The sequence below is a fragment of the Hemitrygon akajei genome, chromosome 29 (assembly GCF_048418815.1).
Source record: "Hemitrygon akajei chromosome 29, sHemAka1.3, whole genome shotgun sequence".
NCBI lineage: Eukaryota > Metazoa > Chordata > Chondrichthyes > Myliobatiformes > Dasyatidae > Hemitrygon > Hemitrygon akajei.
In genome coordinates this window covers 29,929,129-29,955,709 of record NC_133152.1, presented here as the reverse complement: position 1 = coordinate 29,955,709, position 26,581 = coordinate 29,929,129, and the positions used below count along the sequence as shown (strand labels likewise).

The following is a 26,581-nucleotide window of genomic DNA, read 5'->3' as shown; positions in this document are numbered from 1 at the left end:
TCAAGGTATACATCACACAGTAGGCCCAGGATGAACGGTCAAAGTAAATTTCTTTTCAAAGTACATAGATGTTAACATATACTACTTTGAAATTCATCCTCTTGTAGGCGTTTACAAAAAGATAAAGTAATACAACAGAATTTATGAAAATCTATACATAAAAACATCGACAAACAACCAATGTGCAAAAAAGGACAAATAGTGCAAATAAAAAAATAATACTGAGAACATAAGTTGTAGAGTCTTTGAAAGGGAGTCACACCTAGCATTTGATTCAATTTCCCTTTTTGCTAACCTAGTGAAACTTCTGTCACACCACTGGAGATTGCAAATATCATTGATAACTTTGTTGAAGACAATTAGAACAGGAACTTTGCCTTGAGGAACTCCTGCAGCAATATTTGCTTTTTAACTACCACAATGCTGTAGGATAAAATTCTGGCCAGTGAGGAGTTGATTGCTCAGTTAACACAGACTCTGTTTCACTTGGGTTCTCAGATGTCACATTCAAAAGACTACCTTGATGTTAGGCACATTAATTCTCACCTCACCACTAGAACTCAGCTTCTTTGTTCACATTTGGACTAAATCAGTAGTAAAGTCTGCAACCAAGTGTTCCAACTTAAACCCATTATGGGAACCAATGAGCAGGATATTGGTAAATAAATGCCAATTGAAAGCCCTATTACAATATAAAAGTATAGTACACACTCTTTACATTATAAATGTGAACATAATTTATAACATACAAACCTGACAAAATGATATATGATTTTCAATATAAACTCCAAAAGAAAACTGGATAATATTCAAGGTTGAAAAATATGCAATGCAATGGCGAAACGGAAGGGAGAATGGGATCTTGGGAGCTGACTGAAGACCTGACACAGGGTGTTCAAATGGATTCATTCTGTGCTTTTCTACTCTGTAATTCTATTTCATATGTGTTTTCTTCCTTATAAACATTCATTGAAATACAGCCTGCACTGGGGTGGAAACATCTTGCAGCAGACAGCTACAATGTCCTGAGTGAAATGGTGAAGGCACTTACTTCAGGTTCAAGGGTCAGTAGGATAATTAATTGCCCAAAGTTCACAACTCCACTCTGAGATGCCTCAGAACAGTTAATGTGAGGAATGGTAAATATCTCATGGTTAGGATTTTACTCAATGTAAATCAGAACTGTCCTTGTCTCTTGCTTCGGAGGATTCACTATGATAAAGTAGAAGAGCTTTCATCACAACTGGAGTGTTTGACAATATAGAGTAAGTTTCATTTTGTATCTAACCCATAATGTTTAATTACATGGTACAAAAGGAATTGTATATCTAAACTTTGCTGTAGCAGTCCAAGATGCGGTTGGTAGGACAATGCACCCTGTACCTAATCCAAGATGTTCCTAAACTTGGTGCTGCTGCATTTAGTTAATACTAAACTACAAAGATGGGAGTAAAAAGGGAAAAAAAATCTTACTGTCACTAATTTCGCAGAAGAAGGCAAAACACTCCACTTAAAAATATTTAAAGTAGAATCATTTGGAAAATGAGGCATTTTAGGTTTAAATGTGAAATATAAATCTATAAAGTCATTAGGAACTGTTGGGAAATTTTGTAAAAACAGTAAAAATGCTATGAAGATAAAAGTCAGTGAAGATCAGGAATGGGTCAGTGTTGCAGAAACAGCTTGAGGGAGCCAGATCTTTCTCCTGACTGGTATGACGTACATAATCACTTCAATACAGCATGTAACTGAAGCTGCAGGCACTGCAAGACAGCACTTCATCAACCTAGACCTTGACCTATAGATAAGAAGAGATTCTGGAAATACACAGTAGGCTTCTTGGCAACTAGGATGCCAATTAAAGCTCTCAGATACTGTCCTTAATTCAGTCCATGAGGATTACCTTTCTGTTCTCTTGAATTCATCTTTGGTTCTTCTACCCTCTGAATTATTACATATTTGCTGGTTAGTATGAATGGATGAGAACAGTTTAGTTATACCATGAATGGGTGGAACAAGATGGCCATAGCCTTGCCATCATTTTTATATGCAACTGAAACATTAACTCGTCTTCTCTTTCCGCCACTGAAGGGCTTGATGAACCTTTCCATAGTGTTCCATTTTTATTTCAGTTGTAAAATGATTTGACTAATTCAAGTTTCATCTGCTCACTAGAACATCCCAGACAGGTTCCTCTTGTGAATAAACACATTACAAAGATAAAATGAAAGATAATAATTTGAATGCTAGCAAGTTCAAAACAGTGTTTTTATAAGTGTCTAGTTTTTTCTTTTCATTTCAATCAATTATTCAAAAGAACACCAGTGATTTCCCCTAGTATCCTGGCCAAAATTCAACTCATTATAGACATGTTAAAGACATGTCTTTAACATAGCATTTTTACTGTTTTTACAAAATTTCCCAACAGTTCCTAAACTCACTGTAAAATATATGTATCATACAAAGTGAAAGTGGATCATATTGTTTGCTTAAATAACTGTAGCAGCACTGAGCCATTCTGCCCATCCAGCCTTCCATCAGTCATTGTGATTGTGGCCAATCTTATTGCCCTCTTTTAGTTTCCTAACCCTTAACACTCACATCAAGTATAAGATGTCAATCCTTGTTTTGAAATTTCTTGTTGAAAATACCCCATAAATATTTTGTTCCAAATTTCCAGTATTTTATATGACTTTACCGAATCACTTTCACGCGTAAGAAAAGCATATAGGTTATTGAGACTATACTGGCACCAACTAATGTAATCTCTTCATCTCCCTTTTTTCTCCTTAGCCCTGCAAATTACTTTCCCTTATGTTCCTCTCTCATTTTCTTTTGAAAGCTTTGATAGCTTGTTTCCACCATCTTTAATGTTTGTGAAATAGTGGAGAGCAAGGTATCTTCCTTTGTTCTTTCTAATTCTCCCCTATCATTGAAACTGAAAACATGTCTGATTTCTAACTTCTAATTCTGTTGAAAGATTAATTCTGTTTCTCCTTCTACATATATTGACTCGCCTCTCTGTTTTTATGTATAAAATTCTAAAGGGATTGGACAGGCTAGATGCAGGAAGATTGTTTCTGATGTTGGGGAAGTCCAGAACGAGGGGTCACAGTTTAAGGATAAAGGGGAAGCCTTTTAGGACCGAGATGAGGAAAAACTTCTTCACACAGAGAGTGGTGAATCTGTGGAATTCTCTGCCACAGGAAACAGTTGAGGCCAGTTCATTGGCTATATTTAAGAGGAAGTTAGATATGGCCCTTGTGGCTAAAGGGATCAGGGGGTATGGAGAGAAAGCAGGTACAGGGTTTTGAGTTGGATGATCAGCCATGATCATACTGAATAGTGGTGCAGGCTCGAAGGGCCGAATGGCCTACTCCTGCACCTATTTTCTATGTTTCTATGTTACTATGCCACACCTTTACTTGTGAATCAAAGAATCTTATATGCTTTACTCACCACTCTCTGAACTTGCCCAGGTACTTTCAGAGATGTAAGCACATATACACCGGGTCAATCTGTTCCTGCACATTCTTTTGAACTGTTGCCTGGTTTCTTTTTCTTTTTACTGTGGAACACTGTCCATTGAAATCCTAGAATTTTGTATATTTGAGGGAATAAACTCTACTCATTACCATCTGGTGAATCAGCACAACACACAATCCAATGGAAACATCTTCTTTCAAAGACATGGACAGCAATCACAGGAACTTGAAGTGTTAAGACTGGTGTGTGAACTTTCAAGAAGTATTTCATTGGGGCATAATAGTGTGCTGTATACTGCAAGTCATTCTCACACAATGCTGAAATCTCTGAGGTAAAATGCCTGCAAATGAGTCTTTCAGAGAGTAAGCAGTAATATTAATATGAAAAAGGAAGTTGGACCACATTTTTTGAAATCAAATTTGGAATTAAACCTGCCAGAATTTCAGTTCTGCAGTTCAACTTATGCACTGTATCAGAGAGCTGTTGCTCCTCATGAACATCTACCCTGCAAGAATTAAGATAGGGTGAGAGAAGAAAGAAATATTGGAAGGCAAAATGAGTACAAGTTAAAGAACATGGAAAGAGTAAATGGTTCAAAGTTCAAAATAAATTTATTATCAAAGTATGTATTTGTCATTATATACTACCCTGAGATTTCATACACAGTGGATTCAAAGAAACACTAAAGAATCAGTGAAGAAAGATGGGCAACCAACCAGCATGCAAAAGACAAACTCTGCAAATAGATAAATAAATAATATTGAGAACTAGCACTATAGAATCCTTGAAAGTGAGTCCATAGGTTATGGAATCAGAGCAGTGTTGAGGTGAGTGAAGTTCTCCTCGCTGGTTCAGCAGCCTGAATGTTGAAGGGAAATAACTGTTCCTGAACCTGGTGGTGTGGTAACAGATCCACCAGGTATCTGAAATCCAGATAAAGGTATAGTTGCATTTATTTACTGCATTTCACATTCAAGCATCTTCAAACAATAAATGACTTTTGCATTTGAAGAGCAATGATCATTGCTCTGTAGGCAAACACACATAATTATATAAAACACATGCAAAGCACTGAGCTTGCACTGCTGCAAGCTCTGCATCAATTTGTGAATAAGGTGTTGAAGGCTTGACATTTATGTTCACATCTCCCATTAAATCTCAGGAAAGCAATGCAAATGTTAGCAAATTATAGTTGTTAATGATTTCATTTGTACTCCTATTCACATGGTGTGCTCAGTAATACAATGCTGTGAATTGAAAAGGAGGCAGCTCAAGTATTTAATATTAATATTTCCATGCCCTGAGATTAGTTTATTTTGAAATCGGTGCTAACTGTGGGAGGGCTGTGTGCGATTATAACCATTAGCCCAGGTATTCACTACAACAGTTACTGCTCACTGACCAGCAGTTAAATCCCTGTGCAACTTGAGCATCGAGACCTTGTGACATTGCTCTGGCTGAGGTCAGCTGATTCATTATATTAAGGTGTGGAATCTCTCAATCTCCAAAGCACCAAGAACACCTCAGTAGATATTGCGATGTTATTTGTGTGCACTATTTTAGTCCTCAAGACAGTAAATCACCTGATGGTAATCAGACGCCCTGTTGTGCAGTCCACATGACCTTCAGTTTATGAGACTCAGGAGCAGAATTAGGCCATTCAGCCCATCGAGCATGTTCTACCATTCGTTCAGACCGATTTATTTTCCCTCTCAACCCCATTTTCCTGCCTTTTGCCCATAATCTATGAACCCTTACTAATCAAGAACCTCTCAACCTCCACTTACTACGTAACTATGAAAATGTTCACATCATACTAAAGGAAATGTAATGACAATTGGACAGATTCTACAAGAGGTAGGTGATCCACTCCAGCAGTTTGACTCCTGTGCTATAAATTTAAAAATTATACCTAATTTGTTTGAACATATAGAATTGTAAAATAATGATTTCACTTAAAGCTGCATTGTTGGTCATTTGGGAATATTCAGGAACGCGCATGAGAATTTAAAATAGTAAAACCAGGCAGTACTTTGGTCAGTCACATCTACCGGGGCCCCCCCTGTCAGAACAGTTGTACCACGTGGCCCAGATTATGAACAAATCAGAGCTCATAATTCTTGCTCTACAAAGCTCTCAGCATTTGATTGTCTCAGTCCAGTGACATGTAGCCTCATATGCCTTTATATCTCCTATTGTGCCTCATTTTATTTGATTATGATCCTGTGAAGCTCCATAGAACATTTTGCTACATTAGTGATCATACCTCCTTAATTAACAGTCCAGTGCAGTACTGAGGGAGTCCCATGCCATCAGAGATGTCAGTTTTTTGGATGTTCATTAAACTAAGGTCCCGTCTGAACTTTTAGCTGAATGTAAATAATCTTACTTTACACACTGGTGTTCTCTGGCATTCTAGAATCATTCATCTCTCTGATTATGTCTCTGTTTCAGCTTATTTGGCCATTTGGGACCTTGCTGGGACAGGTTACCTGCCATTCCCTACATTGCAACTGCACCAGCTCATCACTGACTGAAAATATTGGTCTAAGATGTTGAGACTGTTGAAAGGCACTTTAGGAATTCGAGTAATTCTTTTTTTTTCAAATAGTCTTTGCAGGTTAAGACAATATAAAAAATCTCAAACAATCCCCTAGAAACAATAGGAACAGGTTTAGCCAAACACAAGCTAGCAAATCTTATCCAATCTTAGTGTTGACATGATGCAAAAAAAATGTCATCAGCTTTGAAAACCTGCTGTTTATAATCTTTTATTATTAAATCTCCAGGCAATTACTGTGTGCTGCTGGACAGTGATAGACTCAGATATGTGACCCAGCAAGTCCTTAAGCAGAAGGTCAAGGGCATATCAATATAATGAATAGAGTTAACAGCTATAGCCTGCCTGTTTTCAGATGGAAATGGAAAAGCTCTTTTTAACCCAGTCAGCACGCCTGAAGGACTGGCACTGACATGTTGCTGGATTTCAATTCTGCTGCTTGTGAAGCTACCCCTGAGATTTAATAGATTCAAGCAAGTTTCCAAAAAAAAATCCTGTTAGGAATTGGAGAAGGAAGAAAAGAAGCTGTAACCAGCAAAATAAAAACTCTTCTCTGTGCCCCATATAACACTTTCTAAATATGTCATCTTGGTTTTGGCTGGATGTTGTACACACTGATAAGAGGCTCACAACCTTTGAAACCTGTATCAGTAGCAGACACTTCCAGGCAGGATGGATATAGGATAATACTCCCTTTACACAGTAACATCAAAGACAGTCAACAGATCATATCACAGGGCAGATATAAAATAAAATTCGCTCTATACCGTACCACCAAACATGTCAAGCAGGGCACAAGAGATGTCAGAATTGCTGTAAAGCTTCCTGTTACTGTTTCATCAGACACTCGCTGGGCTGGTGTGACACAGGTACACACTCATGCCCTCTGAAATGTTGATAAAAAAAATACAAGAAACATTACAATTTAGTCGACTCTTGTTGGTGCCCAGATGTCGGGGTTGTGTGAACTTCTTGCTCCCTGACTTAGAACAACTAACGATTAAATGTAGACCATTCTACTTGCCTTGGGAGTTCTCATCCATGATCCTGACAAAGTTTACATACCACCAGCAGCCGATTATAAGCAAGCTCTCATGAAACTGCTCACCCCGATGCATTTCAAATTATTCTTGCCGGCTTTAATCACATCTGTTTGAAGAAAACCCTGCCCAATTATCACCAGCATGTAACTTGTTGCACCAGAGGTCCCAACACACTAGACCACTACTACACTACAATAAGGAATCCCTATCATTCCTTCCTGAGTCTGCATTTTGGCAAGTCAGATCATTTGGCTATACTCCTACTCCTTGCATACAGATGGAGTCTAAAGAGCAAGACTCCAGAGATCAAGACAACTAAGAGGTGGTTGCAGGAGTCTGAGGAACAATTACAGGGTTGCCTTAAGTCAGTGGACTGGGCCATGCTCAAGATCTGATCTAAGGACCTGAATGACTACACCAGGGTCATTACAGACTTCATTAAAACAGCTGTGGATGAGTGTGTCCCCACAAAATCGTTCAGTGTTTTTCCCCAATCAGAACCCCTGGATGAACAATGAAATCTGGAATCTGCTGAGAGCCAGATCAGAGGCACTCATGACTGGAAATCAAGAATGCTACAAGAGGTGCAGGTATGATCCCTGGAAAGCCAACTCTAAAGCGAAGTGGAGATTCCAGGCTTGACTGGAATCAACAAGGGATGCTTGACAGCAGTGGCAGGGTTTGAATGCCATCATCTCCTACAAAGTTAAATCTTGCAACATAGGGGACAGCAGAGCTTTGCTTCCAAATGAACTCAATGCCTTCTATGCTCATTTTGACCACCAGAACTGGGAGAAACCATCGCGCACCCCCACGGCTCCCGATGATCCTTTGGTCTCAGTATCAAAGATGATGTGTAGGCTACCATCAAGAGAGTGAATCCACGGAAAGCATCCAGTCCAGGTGGAGTACCTGGCCGAGTACTGAAGACCTGTGCCGACCAACTGGCTGATGTGTTCATGGATATCTTCAACCTTTTGCTCCAGCAATGTGTGGTATCCACCTGCTTCAAGTAGGCTTCAATTGTACCTGTGCCTAAGAGAGCGTGGTAACCTGTCAAAATGACAATCACCCAGTGGCACTCACAGCGTTTAGAGAGGCCTGTGTTATAGCATATCAGCTCCTATCTGAGTGGCAACTCGGATCCGCACCAATTCACCTACCGAAGCAACAGGTCTACTGCAGATACTACCTCGTTGACTCATCATGCAATCCTGGAACATCTGAACAGCAAAGGTGCATCAGGTTGCTCTTTATCGATTACAGCTCGGCATTTAACACCATCATCCCCTCAAAACTAATCAGTAAACTACAAGTCCTGGGCCTCAATAATCCCTTGTGCAATTGGATCCTGGATTTCCTCACTTGTAAACTCCTGTCAGTTCGGATTGGCAAAAACGTCTCCTGCACAATCTCCGTCAGCACAGGAACACTGCAGGGATGTGTATCTAGCCCCCTACCCTACTCTTGTCATACCTATAACTGGGTGGCTAAGTACAGCTCCAATAGCATATACAAATTTGCCAATGGCAACACTATTGTGGGTTGCATCAAAGTGGGTGATGAATCAACAGACAGGAGGGAGACTGAAAACTTGCCAGAGAGGTGTAATAACAATCTCTCACGCAATGTCAGTAAGACCAAGGAACTGCTTGTAGACTTCAAAAGAGGGAAACCAGAGGTCCATGAGCCAGTAATTAAATTCCTGGGTGTCACTACCTCAGAGGACTGTACAGAATATTATTGCAAAGAAAGCATGACCGCGCCTCTACTTCCTCAGGAGTCTGGGGAGGTTCAGCACGTGATTGAAAACTTTGCCAAAATTCTATAGATGTGTGGTGGGAAGTGTGCTGACTGGCTGCACGATGGCCTGATACCGGAACTCCAATGGCTTTCAGTGGAAAATCCTACAAAAGTTAGTGGATTTGGCCCAGTACATCATGGGTAAACCCTCCCAACCATTGAGCACATCTATATGAAACGGTGCCGTAGTAAAACGGCATCAGTCATCAAAGATCCTCACCACCCAAGCCATGCTCTTTTCTCGCTGCTGCCATCAGGTAGAAGGTACAAATGCCTCAGGACTCATACCACCCTCAACCATCAGGCTCTTGAACAAATGGAGATAGTTACACTCATTCAAGGACTCTGTTATATTGTTATTTCATACTCATTATTTATTGCTATTTATTTATACCTGCATTTGCACAGTTTATTTACAGTTCAAATTTCCTAATGTTTACATTTTACAGATCCTACTTACAGTTACTGTTCTATAGATTTGCTCAATGTGCCCACGTAAAAATAATCTCAGGGTTATACATGGTGATATATATGTACTCTGATAATGAACTTTGCTTTGAACTTTATAGACCAGGAACGTGACAGTTAATGGTTCATCTCCATGCAGCAAGTTTCAAATCAGAGTCTGAACAGACTCAAGGAATTAACAATAAAAATAACAATGTAAGAAATAGGATCACAAGCAGGCCATTTGAGCCCATTCTGGCTTTCAATAGCATCAGTTCTACTCTGATCTTGGCCTCAACTCCTCTTTCCCATAACCATTTTCCTCACTTATATTCCAAAATGTACCTGTCAGTCTTGATCATATTCAATGATTCAGCCTCTAGAACTCTTTGGGAAGAGAATTCCAAAGATTCATAACATCTTGGGAGAAGAATTTCTCCCCTTAGCTGACTTAGATGAGTGACCCTTGTTGTGAATCCACGCCCTTTAGTTTTAACGTCATCATGAGGGGAAGCACCTACCCTGTGATGCCCCTCAGAACATGTTTCAATAAGATCATCTCTTCTGAACTCCAGATGTAGGCCAAGGCAACACACACAAAATGCTGGAGAAACTCAGCTAGTCAGACAGCATCTATGGAAATAGATGAACAGTCAACATCCGAAGAAGAGTCTCAGCCCTGAATGTCAACTGTTTATTCATTGCCATAGATGTTGCCTGACCTGCTGAGATCCTGCAATGTGTTGCTATGGATTTCCAGCATCTGCATACTTTCTTGTGTTTAAGATGTTGGCCCAACTTGTTTAGCCTTTCCTAATAAGCAATGTCTTCATCTCAAGAATCTACAAAGCAAACCTTTATTTCTGAATTGCCTGCAAGGCAAAACCTATCTCTTCAACATATAACCAAAACTCGACACAACCCTTGAGCTGAGGTGCCACCAATGCCATGTGTAGCTGTGGAAATGGCTTCCTTTCTCTTTGCAATGAAGATTAATTGCTCACTAATTACACAAACCAACCACCTGTATGCTAATTCTGTGCATAAAGACCCTCAGATCCTAATATATAAACGTTTTCTGCAGTTGTTCTGAGTGTATACAACAGCTTGCTCTTTTATTCTTTCTACTGGAAAATAACTGAACATTTCCCCACATTCTACTCTATTTATCAAAATTTTACCATCTTGCTTCATCAACATTTCTTTGGCCAGTTAATCACTGAAGGCTATTGCATTGTTCAACCCAGCATATAAGAGATTCCACTGACAGACACATTCTCCTCTCTCCTCCCATTCAGCATTTTACAGGGACTGTTAAAGTCATAGCAAAGTGCAGGAAAGAAGCAGACACTTCGACCCATCTAGCCCATGCTGAACCATTTAAACTACCTACTCCCATCGACCTGCTCTGGGAACATAGCCCCTCCATCACCCAACCATTCATACCTAGTCAGACTTCTTTTAAACATTGAAATCGAGCTTGCATGCAGAACGTGCTGGCAGCTCGATCCACGCTCTCATGACCCTCTGAGTTCCCTCTCATGTTCCCCTTAAACTTTTCACCTTTAACCCATGACCTCTAGTTGTAGTCCCACCCAACCTCAGTGGAAAGAGCCTGCTTGCACTTACCCTATCTATACTCCATATAATTTTATATACTTCTATGAAATAGCTTCTCAACCTTCTACATTCAAAGGAATAAAGTCCTAACCTTGTTCAATCTTTCCTTATAACTGAGGTCCCCCAGATCTGGTTACATCCTTGTACATTTTCTTTGTACTCTTTTCAAGCTTATTTACATCTTTCCTTAGGTAGGTAAATAAAACTGCACACAATATTCCAAATTGTCTAATACAACTTCAATAAAACATCCCATCTCCTGTACTCAATACTCTGATTTATGATTTGTTTCATGATACCCTTGTCTACTCTTTCCAACAATTACAACCTTACCCAAATCTTATAGCATTTTGCAACTGTAGGTGATGTAATATCTGTCCTTTCAGTTCTTCCCATCCCACCATGTATTGATCCAAATATTCTTTTTTTGTAAAGCAATGATTATTTTGCACTTCCAATCCAATGTACTGTATTCAGTGCTCACAGGGAATCGAAATGCTGATCGCTTTGGAGAACACATACATTCAGTTAACAGGAGTGAACTGATCTTTCTGTTGTTCAGAACTTAATTCTCCATTCCACACTCACTCTGACCCATCAGTCTGCCTCCTGCAAACTTGACGAACAGCACCTCAACATCCATCTGCTCACTTTGCAATCTTTTTAATGCCTAATATTAAACTCTGCTACTTCAAGTAACTTGATTTCTTAGTGTGTATCAGAAACTCATCTGTGACATTGGCTCAGCTTGTTTGTTTACTTTTCCTTTGCATCCTGCCTGACCTGATTGACATGTCTTGCTGCTCTGCATTTTATAACTCCTGCATTCCTCTATCAATGTTCTTTTGCCTGTGTTTGTACTCTCTAACTGCTCTCATTCACTTGTTGACCTTGTTTACAGTAATTTTCATTACTTACTGTCTCAGAGAAATCATCCTTTTACCATTTTCCCCGAGTTTCTTTTGTCTCCTTCCCCGCTCCAATAAGAAGTCTTCAACCTGAGATGTTTTTCTTCCCTCTGATGCAGCCTGACCTGCTGAGTATTTCCAGCATATTCTGCTTTTAATTTGTTCCAGTTATCCCAGTCAAAATCCAAGGATTTTAGACCAGAAGATATAAGAGCAGAATTAGGCTATTTGGCCTATAAAGTCTGCTCCACCATTTCATCATGTCTAATCCAATTTTTCTCTCAGCCCCAACCACCTGCCTTCTCCCCGTACCCCTTTGTGCACTGACCAATCGAGAATCTATCAGTCTCTGCCTAAATAAACATAATGACTTGGCCTTCACAGCTGCCTGGAAGAATTCCATAGATTTACCATTCTCTGGCTAAATAAATTCCTCCTCATCCCCATTCTAAAAGGACACCCCTCTATACTGAGATTGTGTCCTCTGGTCTTAGACTGTCTCACTATAAGAAATATTCTCTCCACATCCACTCTATCAGGGCCTTTCACCATTCAACAGTTTTCACCCCTCATTTTTCTGAATTCTAGTGAATACAAGCCCAGAGCTATCAAACGCTCTTTATATGACAAGCCGTTCAATCCTGGAATAATATTCATGAACCTCATTTGAACCCTCTCCAGTTTCTAAAATAAGGGGCCCAAAACTGCTCATAATATTCCAAGTGAGGCCTCATCAGTGCTTTATAAAGTCTTGACTTTACATCCTTGCTTTTATATTCTAGCTTTATATATTCTAGATTATACAATAAATCTTGGCTTCCTGTGCTCTGTGCCCACACAAGCATTCCTGCAGGATCAACAACCACAAGTTAGTTACCTTCAACAAAAGTGCTTGATTCTTATGTGTAAACTAAGGTTTCAACACCCTCTCCTCACTTGTCATTCCCAAACAAGCATTCCTGGGCACTCCCAAAAATTAAAGCAGAGAATATCATGAGTATATTACGCTTTGTTGACGAGAATGCATCCTGCAAACAGCCTCAATGACTTTGAGGATCAGGAGATTAGAAAGGAAAAGCGAATTCTCCTCTTGATCATCATGTGTTCAGACAGCAGTGAAGGACAGGATGAGATTGGGCTGTAATGGTCCACGTATTCAAGTTTTCACCTACTCAGTCAATACCTAACAATGCACATCAGTTATCAGATGGATAACCAGAATACTCCTCCACGTAAGAACAGCAGATTCAGCAGAGACAAAAGAAATTACCATGTTACCATAAAATAATTAGATCCATTCGTGACCTGTAGTTTATGTTCTTGAATTTACAATGAGTCGGATTTGCTTTAGAAGGTTAATCACAAAAAAAAGACACCGCAGGAGAGATTTGGAATGAAGAATGCGACTGCCACTCTGATACTGAGAGACTGACAGCACAGTTTTGATGACACACAGATCAATATGTGGAAGCCTGAAAACCCATTCTGTGGAAACCTTTTGTGCTCAGGGAATATTAAGGGGTGTTCTAACTCATCAACTAGAGCTTTTAGCAGTCAGCCCACAGTTCACCTGTATATAGACATAGAAACATGTGCCGAATATGTACTTACTTTAGAAATTGCCTAGGATTACCTATAGCCCTCTATTTTTCTAAGCTCCATATACCTATCCAGGAGTCTCTTAAAATACCCTATCGTATCCACCTCCACCACCGTCACTATCAGCTTATTCCATGCACTCACCACTCTCTGCGTAAAAAACTTACCCCTGACGTCTCCACTGTCCCTACTTCCAAGCACCTTAAAACTGCAAAACTTAAAGCACCCTGCAAAAAATCCTCTGACTATCCACACGATCAATGCCTCTCATCATCTTATATACCACTATCAGGTCACCTCTCATTCTCCGCTTTTCTCATTTTCCAAGGAGAAAAGGCCGAGTTCACTCAACCTGTTCTCATAAGGCATGTTCCCCAATCTGGGCAACATCATTGTAAATCTCCTCTGCACACTTTCTATAATTTCACACATCCTTCCTGTAATTAGGCGACCAGAACTGAGCACAGTACTCCAAGTGGGGTCTGACCAGGGTCCTATATAGCTGTAACATTACCTCTCGGCTCCTAAATTCAATTCCAAGATTGATGAAAGCCAATACACCATATGCCTTCTTAACCATAGAGTCAACCTGCGCAGCTGCTTTGAGCATCCTATGGACTCGGACCCCAAGATCCCTCTGATCCTCCACACTGCCAAGAGTCTTACCATTAGTACTATATTCTGCTATCATATTTTACCTACCAAAATGAACCACCTCATACTTAACCAAGTTAAACTCCATCTGCCACTTCTCAGCCTAGTTTTGCATCCTATCGATGTCCCGCTGTAACCTCTGACAGCCCTCCACACTATCCACAACACCCCCAACCTTTGTGTCATCAGCAAATTTACTAACCCATCCCTTCACTTCCTCATCCAGGTTATTTATAAAAATCACGGAGAGAAGGGGTGCAAAAACAGATCCCTGAGGCACACCACTGGTCACCAACCTCCATGCAGAATATGACCTGTCTACAACCACTTTTTGCCTTCTGTGGGCAAGCCAATTATGGATCCACAAAGCAAGGTCCCCATGGATCCCATGCCTCCTTACTTTCTCAGTAAGTCTTGCATGGGGTACCTTATCAAATGCCTTGCTGAAATCCATATACACTAAATCTATTACTCTACCTTCATCTATGTGTTTAGTCACATCCTCAAAAAATTCAGTCAGGCTTGTAAGGCACGACCCGCCTTTGACAAAGCCATGCTGACTATTCCTAATCATATTATGCCTCTCCAAATGTTCCTAAATCCTGCCTCTCAAGATCTTTTCCATCAGCTTATCAACCACTGAAGTAAGACTCACTGGTATCTAATTCCTGGGCTATCTCTACTCCCTTTCTTGAATAAGGGAACAACATCTACAACCCTCCAATCCTCCAGAACCTCTCCCATCCCCATTGACGATGTAAAGATCATTGCCAGAGGCCCAACAATCTCCTCCCTTGCCTCCCACAGTAGCCTGGGCTACATCTTGTCTGGTGCCGGAGATTTATCCAACTTGATGCTTTCCAAAAGCTCCTGCACATCCTCTTTCTTAATGTCTATATGCTCAAGCTTTTCAATCCACTGAAAGTTACCCCTACAATCACCAAGATCCTTTTCCATAATGAATACTGAAGAAAAGTATCCATTAAGTACCTCTGCTATCTCCTCCAGTTCCATACACACCTTTCCACTGTCCTATTCTCTCATGTCTTATCTTCTTGCTCTTCACATACTTGTAAAATGCCTTGGGGTTTTCTTTAATCCTGCTCACCAAGGTCTTCTAATGGTCCCTTCTCGCTCTCCTAATTTCATTCTTAAGCTCCTTCCTGCTAGCCTTATAATCTTCTAGATCTCTATCATTGCCTAGTTTTTTGAACCTTTTGTAAGCCTTTCTTTTTTTCTTGACTAGATTTTCAATAGTTTTTGTACACCACAGTTTCTGTACCCTATCATCTTTTCCCTGTATCATTGGAATGTACCTATGCAGAACGCCACTCAAATATCCCCTGAACATTTGCCACATTTCTGCCATACATTTCCCTAAGAACATCTGTTCCCAATTTATGCTTCCAAGCTCCTGCCTGATAGCTTCATATTTCCCCTTACTCCAATTAAACTCTTTCCTAACTTGTCTGTTCCTATCCCTCTCCAATGCTATGGTAAAGGAGATAGAATTGTGGTCACTATCTCCAAAATGCTTTCCCACTGAGAGATCTGACATCTGACCAGGTTCATTTCCCAATACCAGATCATACAGCCTCTCCTCTTGCAGGCTTATCTACATATTGTGTCAGGAAACCTTCCTGAACACACCTAACAAACTCCACCCCATCTAAACCCTTGCTCTAGGGAAATGTCAATCAATATTTGGGAAATTAAAATCTCCGACCATGACAACCCTGTTATTATTACACCTTTCCAGAATCTGTCACTCAATATACTCCTCAATGTCCCTGTTACTATTGGGTGGTCTATAAAAAAACACCCAGTAGAGTTATTGACCCCTTCCTGTTTCTAACTTCCACCCACAGAGACTCCGTAGACAATCCCTCCATGACTTCCTCCTTTTCTGCAGCCGTAACACTATCTCTGATCAGCAGTGCCATGCCCACCTCTTTTGACTCCCTCCCTGTCCTTTCTGAAACATCTAAAGCTTGGTACTCTAAGTAACCATTCCTGCCCTTGAGCCATCTAATGACCACAACATCATAGCTCCAAGTACTGATCCACGCTCTAAGCTCATCCACTTTGTTCATGATGCTTTTTGCATTAAAATAGGCACACCTCAAACCATCAGTCTGAGCATATCCCTTCTCTATCACCTGCCTATCCTCCCTCTCGCACTATCTCCAAGCTTTCTCTAATTGTGAGCCAACTGCCCCTTCCTCCATCTCTTCAGTTCAGTTCCCAACCCCCAGCAATTCTAGTTTAAACTCTCCCCAATAGCCTCAGCAAACCTCCCTGCCAGGATATTGGTCCCCCTCGGATTGAAGTGCAACCCGTCCGTTTTGTACAGGTCAAGCCTGCCCCAAAAGAGGTCCCAATGATCCAGAAATCTGAATCCCTGCCCCCTGCTCCAATCCCTCAGTAACACATTTATCCTCCACCTCACTCTATTCCTATACTCACTGTAACAATTCCTATAATAACAATTGGATTGCTCATTATATATTTTTCAACAGTAATGCATGTACCTCTGTGGTAACAGCTCTTAGCAATGATGCTGGACCAATAAAATTGCATTGGCACTTACCTGGTTTTAGGGGATGTTGTTAACCATTCTTCATGTTTCTCAAATGTTATTAAGTAGGCTGCAATTTCCTGAAAAAGACAAACAGGGAAAGACCAATTTAATACAAAGTGAAATTCATACAACGTTGCCAATTCCAATCCAACAAGGTCCCTGTAAAAATAATATGAAGTGAGTGTTCATGTACATCACTTTTCAAAAGAAATTAACCAAGGTTAATAAATTCCTAAACACATATTTATTTATTGAAAGATATGAGGGGTGATTGATAAGTTTGTGGCCTAAGGTAGAAGGAGTCAATTTTAGAAAACCTAGTATATTTATTTTTCAACATAGTCCCCCCCCCCCCCCCACATTTACACACATAGTCCAGCGGTCGTGGAGCATACGGATCCCTTCTTTGTAGAAGTTGGCGTCTTGGACCTCCAGAAAGTGGTCTAAAGCAGGGGTGATTGATAAGTCTGTGGCCTAATGTAGACGGAGATGAGTTATACAGCTCTCATTACATGCACGTGCAGTTCAACTCTGAGTGATTATGCAGAAAGTTTGAAGTTAATAACTTTTGTGGTATTTCTGTTTCAGAAAATTGAAAATTGCAAGTAAGCACTATCTGAGAAAATGGACAACATCAGCCTTCGTGGAGTCATCCATTACCTCGGTCTCAAGGGCTTATCACCCAAGGAGGTCCACGAGGACATGGTGGCAACACTAGGGGAGGGTGAAAAATAAATGTGCTAGGTTTTCTAAAATTGACTCCTTCTACCTTAGGCCACAAACTTATCAATCACCCCTCGTCCAACTTGGAACAGTGCCTTCTGGCCCATGGAGCCTCACTGCCCAACAACCCTAGCACTAACCACAGAACAATTTACAACGACCAATTAACCTACTAACTGGTACCTATTTGGACTGTGGGAGGAAACCAGAGCACCTGGTGGAAACCCAGGCAGCCATGAGGAGCATATCAACTCCTTACAGAAGGCGCCGGAATTGAACTCTGATCTCTGAAGCCCTGAGCTGCAATAGCGATGTGCTTACTGCCATGCTAATAGTGGCACTCCCTGTAGTGTAAGTTCACAACACAGAGACGACAAATAACAATTCCACTGGTTTGTTTAAAAAGCACATAGGAGATTCCCCTGTCAGACACATTCTCCTCTCTCCTCCCTACTTGGCATTTCACAGGGACTATTCTGTTCATGGTTCCCTTGTCTGCTCTTCCATTTCCACCAACCCTTCCCCCTCGCTTCCCACCACACACTCCCAAACCTTCTGGCACTTTGTACCTGCAGGTAATGTCCTTTCACCTCTTCCCATCCTATCAAACAGTGACCTAAATATTCTGTGTTGTGGCATAGAAATTACATTGTACTTTGACAAACAGAAGTCCTGCTGAAGGGTCTCAGCCCAAAAATTCAACTGTTTACTCTTTTCCATAGATGCTGCCTGGCCTGCTGAGTTCTCCAGGAGTGTGTGTGTGTGTGTGTGTGTGTGTGTGTGTGTGTGTGTGTGTGTGTGTGTGTGTGTGTGTGTGTGTGTGTGTGTGTGTGTGTGTGTGTGTGTGTGTGTGTGTGTGTGTGTGTGTGTGTGTGTGTGTTGCTTGAATTTCCAGCATCTGCAGACTTTGTTTATAACTTAAATCTTTGCTTTAGAAAGTACATTAGTCATTTTTTTTCATCTTTCAAACCCTGACCTCAGCCACTTGCTTCTGCATTTCTTATTCTGTGCCTGAGCATCCACTGAGCCATCTCCAAGGCTTGCCTCTCCCCTGCAGCCATACCAATAATTGCAATGAGTCTAGCACCCATAGCTTCAAAGGAAGGAGCCTATAAAGTTTATAATGTTTGTGCTGACCCTTTATGCAGTCCTCTAATTAGTTATGTTCTTTTAATAAACACTGTAAAATGAATGGTTCTACTGGCCTCTGCCCTTAGCTTTAGCTGGTTGAACTCTTCCAGTTTGATAGAGTACAACCCCTCTATCAACAATAGTAATTAAATTAGCCAAGTCCTAACTGAATTCAACAACAGGACTATGGTAGTTCAGGTGCAAATTTTTCAAGATTTTTACTAGGGAGAAACTACGGTAAATTACTAGAATAAACAGCGATATTAACCCCAGAAGGGCACCAAATACGGTAGCAACTGGTTCAAGTAGCTTGAAGAGAATAAACTCTATTAGGATATGGTTTCTAAATAATCAAATATTGACATGTATACTTGCAATCATTGCCATTGATCAGGCAAATTTAAAATCGAATTATTTAGACACATGAGATGCTGCATGAGACACAAGTCACTTCTGTCTTAAGCTGCAATAGCTTCCACCTCCTGCAAGTGAAAGGTTCCAATGAAAAGTACTATAACATCACCCACTCGAAGCAATAAATTTAAATTAAAACTGAGGTTTCTTGGCAACATAGGCAACACTACTGGATCATTTCAGACACATTTGTTTTTTGTTTAATGACCTGTCTTCTTTGTAGCCCTATAAAAATCCCTTTAACCTGCATTAATTTATGCCAGTGCTCCAGACTTAGAGACTGACCCTATAAACAAAAAGGTCCTTTAAAGTTTCCATCCTGAAGCTTGTTGGTGATGGCAAGTGCGTGGCAATTGTGTGCTGTGGATGTTCTCAGAATTGTGATGAGTTTGCCCAACTCATTGCAAGGCAGAGTGCAGCAATAAAAGCATCCTCTTTTTATCACCATCTCAAATGACTAGTGCCATTGTCTTCACTGTCTTCAAGATTCAAGCAATGCATTATAAACAGAGCAGTAGATGGATGGAATATATTACACAAAACCCTGCAGATTTAGACAGCCTCTGACACCCTCAGAACAATCACAAAGTCAGATGTACCAACAACAGGGGACAATCGTTGGATGTGCAAAAGGCAACTTCTGAAAAATTCATGACAATTTGTATGATTGAGTTCCCAGGTTTCTCACAAACCTAACCCACTGCTACATTTACTGTATGTGAAAACGCAGGTAAATATCCGTGAGAGAAAAGATTACAATGGCATTTTTAATGATTATATATGAGGCGAAGGCATTGTTTAACATCCATCATTGGCTGAAGGAGGTGGTGACCCACAGCCCTGCACTGCTGCAGTCCTTCTGGTGAGCAGGGACTCCAGGATTTGTACCCAGTAAATGAAGGACCATTCATTTCCAAGTCTGTGACTTGGAGTCAAATCCACACATGGCCCCTTTCATATACACCTGCTACTGTTTACCTGGTGGTAGGCATTGTGTGTTTGGGAGTCACTGTTGAAGCAAGGACAGCAAGTAATTGTGTTTGAGTAGGTATATACTGCGGGAGAATACTAACACTTAGGGTGGTAGATAGGATAACTGTCAAGCACTCTGCTTTGTCCTGGATTATGTTAAATTTCTTCAACGATGTTGGACAACTTCTTGACTTGTAATGAAAATGCTAATTTTGTGGCTCTGAGGCAAAGATGTTTGATTCCCATTTTGTACAATTTCAAACCTTTCTTGCACATTGAACTGCCTTGAAGTGCTCTGCCAGGTTTTCCAGCTATGGATGAAGACAAGTGTGAAGCTGCCAAAGGATTACTATTCTATGGGTTGATTTTAATGCCATTCTGTATCCTCAGACCCTCTCTTTGCCCTTTTCTCTCTGACAACCACCCTTACCACATCCTTAATGCCCTCCTTTACAACTTGAGTGGCCCTGGAAATTTTATTTATTTAGGAATATGGTGCAGAACAGAAACTTCCAGCCCAACTAGTCACACTGCCCAGCAACCCACCTATTTAACACTAGCCTAGTCAATGGATAAACTGACTTCAGAAGTGCAAGAAAGTGCTGATTTTCAGAAGGATGAGGGGTATCTCACTGAAACCTTTCAAATGTTGAACGGCCGAGACAGAGAAGATGTGGAAAGGATGTTTCCCATGGTGGGAGAGTCTAGGACAAGAGGGCACAGCCTCAGGATAGAGGGGTGCCCTTTCAAAACAGAGATGTGGAGAAATTTCTTTAGCCAAAGGGTGATGAATTTGTGGAATTTGCGGCCACATGCAGCTGTGGAGGCCAGGTTGTTGGATGTATTTAAGGCAGAGATAGGTATGTTCTTGACTGGACATGGCATCAAAGGTTATGAGGAGAAGGCCAGGAACTGGGGTTGAGGAGAAGATAGAAAAAAAGGATCAGACATGATTGAATGACGGAGCAGCCTCAATGGGCCAGATGGCCTAATTCTGCTCCTATGTCTTATGATCTTATGTACAATACTCTTCCAAATTAAGTTTCCCTGTGGATTAAATGGTAGCTCTTTCATTTCTCAGTCAGCAGCACAAAAACACAGACAACAAATATACAAGCATAAAGCTTAGTGTGGCATTCCCAATGCAGTTACAATGGAATGTTGCATTGTTGGAGATATCACTTTCAGATGAATCCTTACATTGAAACCCCAAGTTTTCTCAGAAATGCATAAATATTTCTGTGTCCAACTTAATATTTATTTCCCAAACAATATTAAAAGAGATTAGTTGATTGCTATTTAACATTTCCTACGTTACAACAACAAATACAGTTTTTCAGCACTCCACTGCCTGAAAAGTACTTCAGCCATCCTGAGGTCCTGAAAGGCACTGCAAAAGTCTTTGCCTTATTCCCAGCAGTACAGCAGTCTCCTTCAAAGTTCCAGTGTGACATTTCCCACAGCAAACATCACTGAATGAGCCTGCCAATTCTTGCTGAATTATGGCCAGTTTCAAGTCACTGATGCATGTCCACAAACTCATTTTTTAGACTTGGGTCCCCACAATAAGAAACTGGTTTACAAACCATTCACTGTTCGCGCCTCCTTTTGCTTCTATAAACTATATTTTATAGCCTTCACATCGATGGTAGGTGACAGTATAAAACTTGTTATTCCACTGGTGTTACTCCATAAGTACAGAATAGCACTTTAAGCAGTGTTGCTTATCCAGTCACAGGCCCCAACAGACCAATTTCACTGAACAATTCTTTCCTTGCTACATAATCTGGACGGTGTGCATCTAAACCCCAGTGCCACAAATCTCTCTCGCTTACACTTCCAGCAACAAATAGTTCTGGGATACTGATGCACAGAAAGAGGACTGGAAACAGTCCAAATAGCTGCAAACGCAGAGGCACTGGTTGGTTTGTAGTGAAGCACTGCACCTCTGGAGCAATGTATTGGTTTTGGAGTAAGTGTGGTGCTAAAAGGGTTAATTCTTTACGTTGCACTACATGAAGGATGCATGAATGCAGCTGAGCAATAAAAATTGTGTGACGGTCTTAATGAAGCAATTAAGTAGTGCAAGGTGGAGAGAAACTTTCCATTACAGGAAATTCAGGAAAATGGGTTGCAACCTTAAAAATAGACCTAATTAATTTAGGGGTGATGTCATGAACTCACTCCTGCCGAGGATAAAGGTCAGTTGAAAATTTCAAAGCTAGTATTTTTATCAAGCAAGGATATTATAATGTCGAAGCATTTAGATGGAATTATGAACAGTTCGGCTATGAATCAAATGCTAAAGCAGAGTGCAGTGGCCAAATGGTCTCTGCCCGTCCCTCTGCTTGTCAAGAATCTATCCCCTGGCCCTCCTGTGAAATGTGCTAGGCTGTTCATCTTGTGCCAGTTAGTGATCGGTGAGTATTTGTCTCTTCCTCCCCTGACAGTGTCAAGTGTCTGCCTCTCCTCAGAGACTCACAGAAGTACAAATGAAACACTGCTCATCATTAGGCCATTCCGCCGTGGAGGGTTCCACAATGGTATCTTGGCCGACAGCCACACCTATCCACCTTCTAGCAGAGGTTATAAGAAATCGGAAGCCTGATTGCACTCCCTCTCTATGGATTGTGGGGCACTAATGACATTTCTATGTACCTGAGATCTGCCAGCTCAGCAAAGATCCAGGATCAAACCTTGTAGCTGTGTACGGTTCAATATTTCACCACTGAATTAACAGACAGTTTAAACCATCAATTTTTATGCATTCATTTCTCGCAATAATTAGGAAGGAGCTATTTAATTTTCCATGTGATTCAATCACAGGTGTTGAGGTTAAGCAATCCCCAGTGACTGTTAAATTTGCCCAGGGCAGCCTGCATTTTATGCTCGCTGCGATGTCCTTGCCGTGTGAAACAGATGTGATAAGGAGCACACCAGGTGAGCACTGCAGTGTCAGCTGCCATCTTTCACCGAGCACACAGCCAATAAGGGACAGACAGGAGGGGGAGAAGGATAATGGAATTTTAAAGTCAATGCAATAGTTTATAGAAATCGTAATTACTAGCTACTGTTATCTAATTTTCTAGTATCTGCCCCACAAGAGCTGACAGCATCAAATCTGGATGGAAATCCACCTGTTACATGTGAGTTCACTGCGGCTCAGTCCAACCCTCCAGATCACCGATTCTCATGACTTAGAAGCCCAAAGCGCTCATGCTGACTGCAATTGTCCCAGCTATGAGGCTAAGTCTTTTAGGTGTCTGCAATAGTACGTGAAAAATTGAACTTGGGGAAATAATTTTTCCTCTTAGTCAAAATGTCTCTTCGAGAGGATTTTTTGTTGTTTGTGTTTAATCAAGATAGCCCTTCACTACAACTGAAGAGCTTTAAAATAATTCTTTGGGATTGAAGTATTGCTGTTCAAGGCGAGAATTTATTGCTTTTCCCGAATTGTACTAAAAAGGTGATGAGGTAAGCTGGCTTCTTGAACTCCATGGTTCTTGTGGTGAGGGTACTCCTACTGTGCTGTTAAAGAGGGGTTTTATGGGATTAAACCTACCGATGATAAAGGACCAGACATACATTTTCAAATCTGTAAGGTGTGTGACTTGGAAGGATACCTGCAGTTTATACTGTCCCAGTGTCTCTCATGCCTTTGTCCTTCTTGGTGAAAATACGTTTACTCTGTCCTGCTACAGCAGAAAATGATAGTTTAATGTTCAAATAAAGCAAACTGCTTTGGTTTAGATGGTGCAGAGCTTCTTAAATGTCATTAGAGCTGCACTCTTCCAGCCAAGTATTGGTGTATTCCATCATGCTCGTGAGTTGCACCTTGTAGATGTGGGAACACTTTGTGTTCCAGAGGTGGGCACTCAACATTGGCTACCCAGCCCTTCACCAGCTTTTTTCCCAATGTGATTTATGTAGCAGGGCTAATTAAGCTTTTAGTCAACGGTGATCCCTAAGATGTGGATGATGCATGTTTTGGGAATGATAATGCCTTTGAATAGGTATATAAATTTTCTCTTGATCATGAAGGTCATTATCTGGCACCGCCCTGGTGTGAACATTACTTGCCATTTATCAATCTGTGCCTAAATTTTGTCTAGGCCTTCCTACTTGAATGGAATACCTAATTTGCTGCAGACTTGCAGTAGAACAATACTGCACAATCATCAACAAACGTTGTTGCTTCAGACTCTGGTGACACTGGTGAAGCAGGAGACCCTTGGGCCGAAGACAATGACCTGAGAACTCCTGCACTATTGTGCTGGGACTGGGATTCTTGACTTCCAACAACCAAGAGCATCTTCTTTAATAAAAGGTATGAATCTAACTATTGCAGTGCTTTACCTTTGATGCCCTTTAAATTCAGTTTTATTGAGATGCCTTAATCAAATGCTATCTCAATGACAAGAGCAGTTGTTATTACATTACCTCTGGACTTCAGCTTCATATTTGCATCAACGCTCTAATGAGATCTGCAGTAGAGTGGTCCTGGTGAAACTCAACTGGCGTTATTACTGAGTAAGTCCCACTTGACTGCACTGTCAATGACACCTTCAATGCTGATGATTGAGGGTAGACTTTTGGGTAGTAATTAGCTGAATTGGATTTCTGAACAGGTCATGCCTGGGAAGTTTTCCACATTATCAGGTGTATGTCAGTACTGAAACAGTTTGGCTAGAGGTGCAGCTGGTTGTGGAGGTCAGTACTGCAGCATAAAAGTTGTGTGCATTGTACAGTGAGGCTCCAATCCTCCAGTATACCATTGCTTTTTCAAGAGAGGATGAAATATATCAGACCCAAGCCTGCAAATTTATCTGATTTCAAAAATGCTAGGTTGCAAACATTCAAAGGTCAAAGTGTATTTATTATCAAAGTCCATACATGTTACCATATACAACCCTGAGATTCATTTTCCTGTGGCCATCCACAGTAAGTCCAAAGAAACACAATAGAATAATGAAAGACCCCACACAACAAGACAGAAAAAAGAGAACAAATTGTGCAAATAGAAAAAGAAAAAAAATTAAGCAATAAATATTGAGAGCATGAGATGAAGATTCCTGAAAGTGAGTTCATAGGTTGTGGGAACATTTCAGTGTCGAGGTGAGTGAAGTTGAGTGAAGTTATCCCCTCTGGTTCAAGAGCCTGAAGGTTGAGGGGTAATAACTGTCTCCCTACCTGCTGGTGTGGGTCATGAGGCTCTTGCGTCTCTTTCCCAATAGCAGCAGCAAGAAGAGAGCATCAACATGTACAAACAAGCTGGATGAACTCAGCAGGTCGTGCAACATCTGTTGAAATGAGCAGTCAACATTTCGGGCCGAGACCCTTCGTCAGGACTGAAGAAGGAGGGGGCGGGGCCCTATAAAGAAGGTGTGGGGAGGGTGGAAGGTGCCAGGTGAAAAACCAATCAGAGGAAAGATCAAGGGGTGGGGGAGGGGAAGCAGGGAGGTGGATAGGCGGGAGAGGTGAAGAAAGAATGTAAGGGGAAAGCATTATGGGTAGTAGAAAAAGGCAGAATAATGAGAGAGGTGATAGGCAGCTAGAAGCGGAGGCACAGTATAAGTGGGATGGTGGAAGGAAGAGGGAGGGTGTGGTGAACTACATATACCTGTCTGGACTGCTCCTGTGGCTCCTCCCACAGACCCCTGCTGACTGCTCCTGTGGCTCCTCCCACAGACCCCTGTATAAAGGCGATTGAGGCCTGAGCCCGGCCTCATTCTCCAGGATGTAGTGTTGTTCATTCTTCCAGTCAATAAAAGCCGATATCTCGTTTCTTACATCTCAGAGTGAGTTATTGATGGTGCATCAGAGGGAATTACCGGAAGTTGGAGAATTCGATGTTCATACCAAGGGGCTGGAGACTACCCAGACGGTATATGAGATGTTGCTCCTCCAAGAAGACAGCATGGTCTGGATGGTTGGGATCACTTTCCTGTGACAGTGGTCCATGTACATGTGCTTCATGGTAGGGAAGAATTTACCTGTGATGGACTGGGCCATATCCACTAATTTTTGTAAGCTTGTCTATTCAAGGGCATTGGCATTTCCATATCAGGCCATGATGCAACCAGACAATACACTCTCCACAGCACACCTATAGAAGTTTGTCAAAGTTTTAGATGATATGTCAAATCTACACAAACTTCACAGAAATTAGAAGCGCTGCCATGCACTCTTTCCATTGGCACTTATGTGCTGGATCCAGGGCAGATCCTCTGAAACGATGACACCAAGGAATTTAAAGCTGCTGACCCTGTCCACCTCTAATCCCATGATGAGCACTGGCACATGGACCTCCAGCTTCCACCTCCTGAAGTCAATAATCAGTTCTTTGGTCTTGCTGACATTGAGTGAGAGGTGGTTGTCGTGGCACCACTCCCTCCGATATGCTGATTCAACATTGCCTTTGATTCAGCCAATGGCAGTGATTTTCATGAACAAACTTAACTATGGAGCTGTGCTTAGCTGCACATTCATAAATTATAAAGTGTGTAGAGCAGGGGGCTAAGCACACATCCTTGTGGTGCACCTGTGCTGAGTCTTGATGAAGGGCCTCGACCCAAAATGTCGACTGTTTATTCCTTTCCCTAGACGCTGCCCGGCCTGCTGAGCTCCTCCAGCATTTTGC

The 26,581-nt window shown here is 41.2% G+C and overlaps 1 protein-coding gene across 9 annotated transcripts in view; it reads right to left on the bottom strand.

Annotated features, from left to right (window-relative positions):
• The window catches only part of camta1a (calmodulin binding transcription activator 1a), a 1,224,644-nt gene that overhangs the window by 744,974 nt on the left and 453,089 nt on the right, over nt 1-26,581 (bottom strand). For all 9 annotated transcript variants that reach the window (XM_073032065.1, XM_073032068.1, XM_073032066.1 and 6 more), the window contains exon 3: nt 16,711-16,778. In XM_073032065.1, the coding sequence (XP_072888166.1) occupies nt 16,711-16,778 (68 nt within the window). The remainder of the gene's footprint in view (nt 1-16,710; nt 16,779-26,581) is intronic.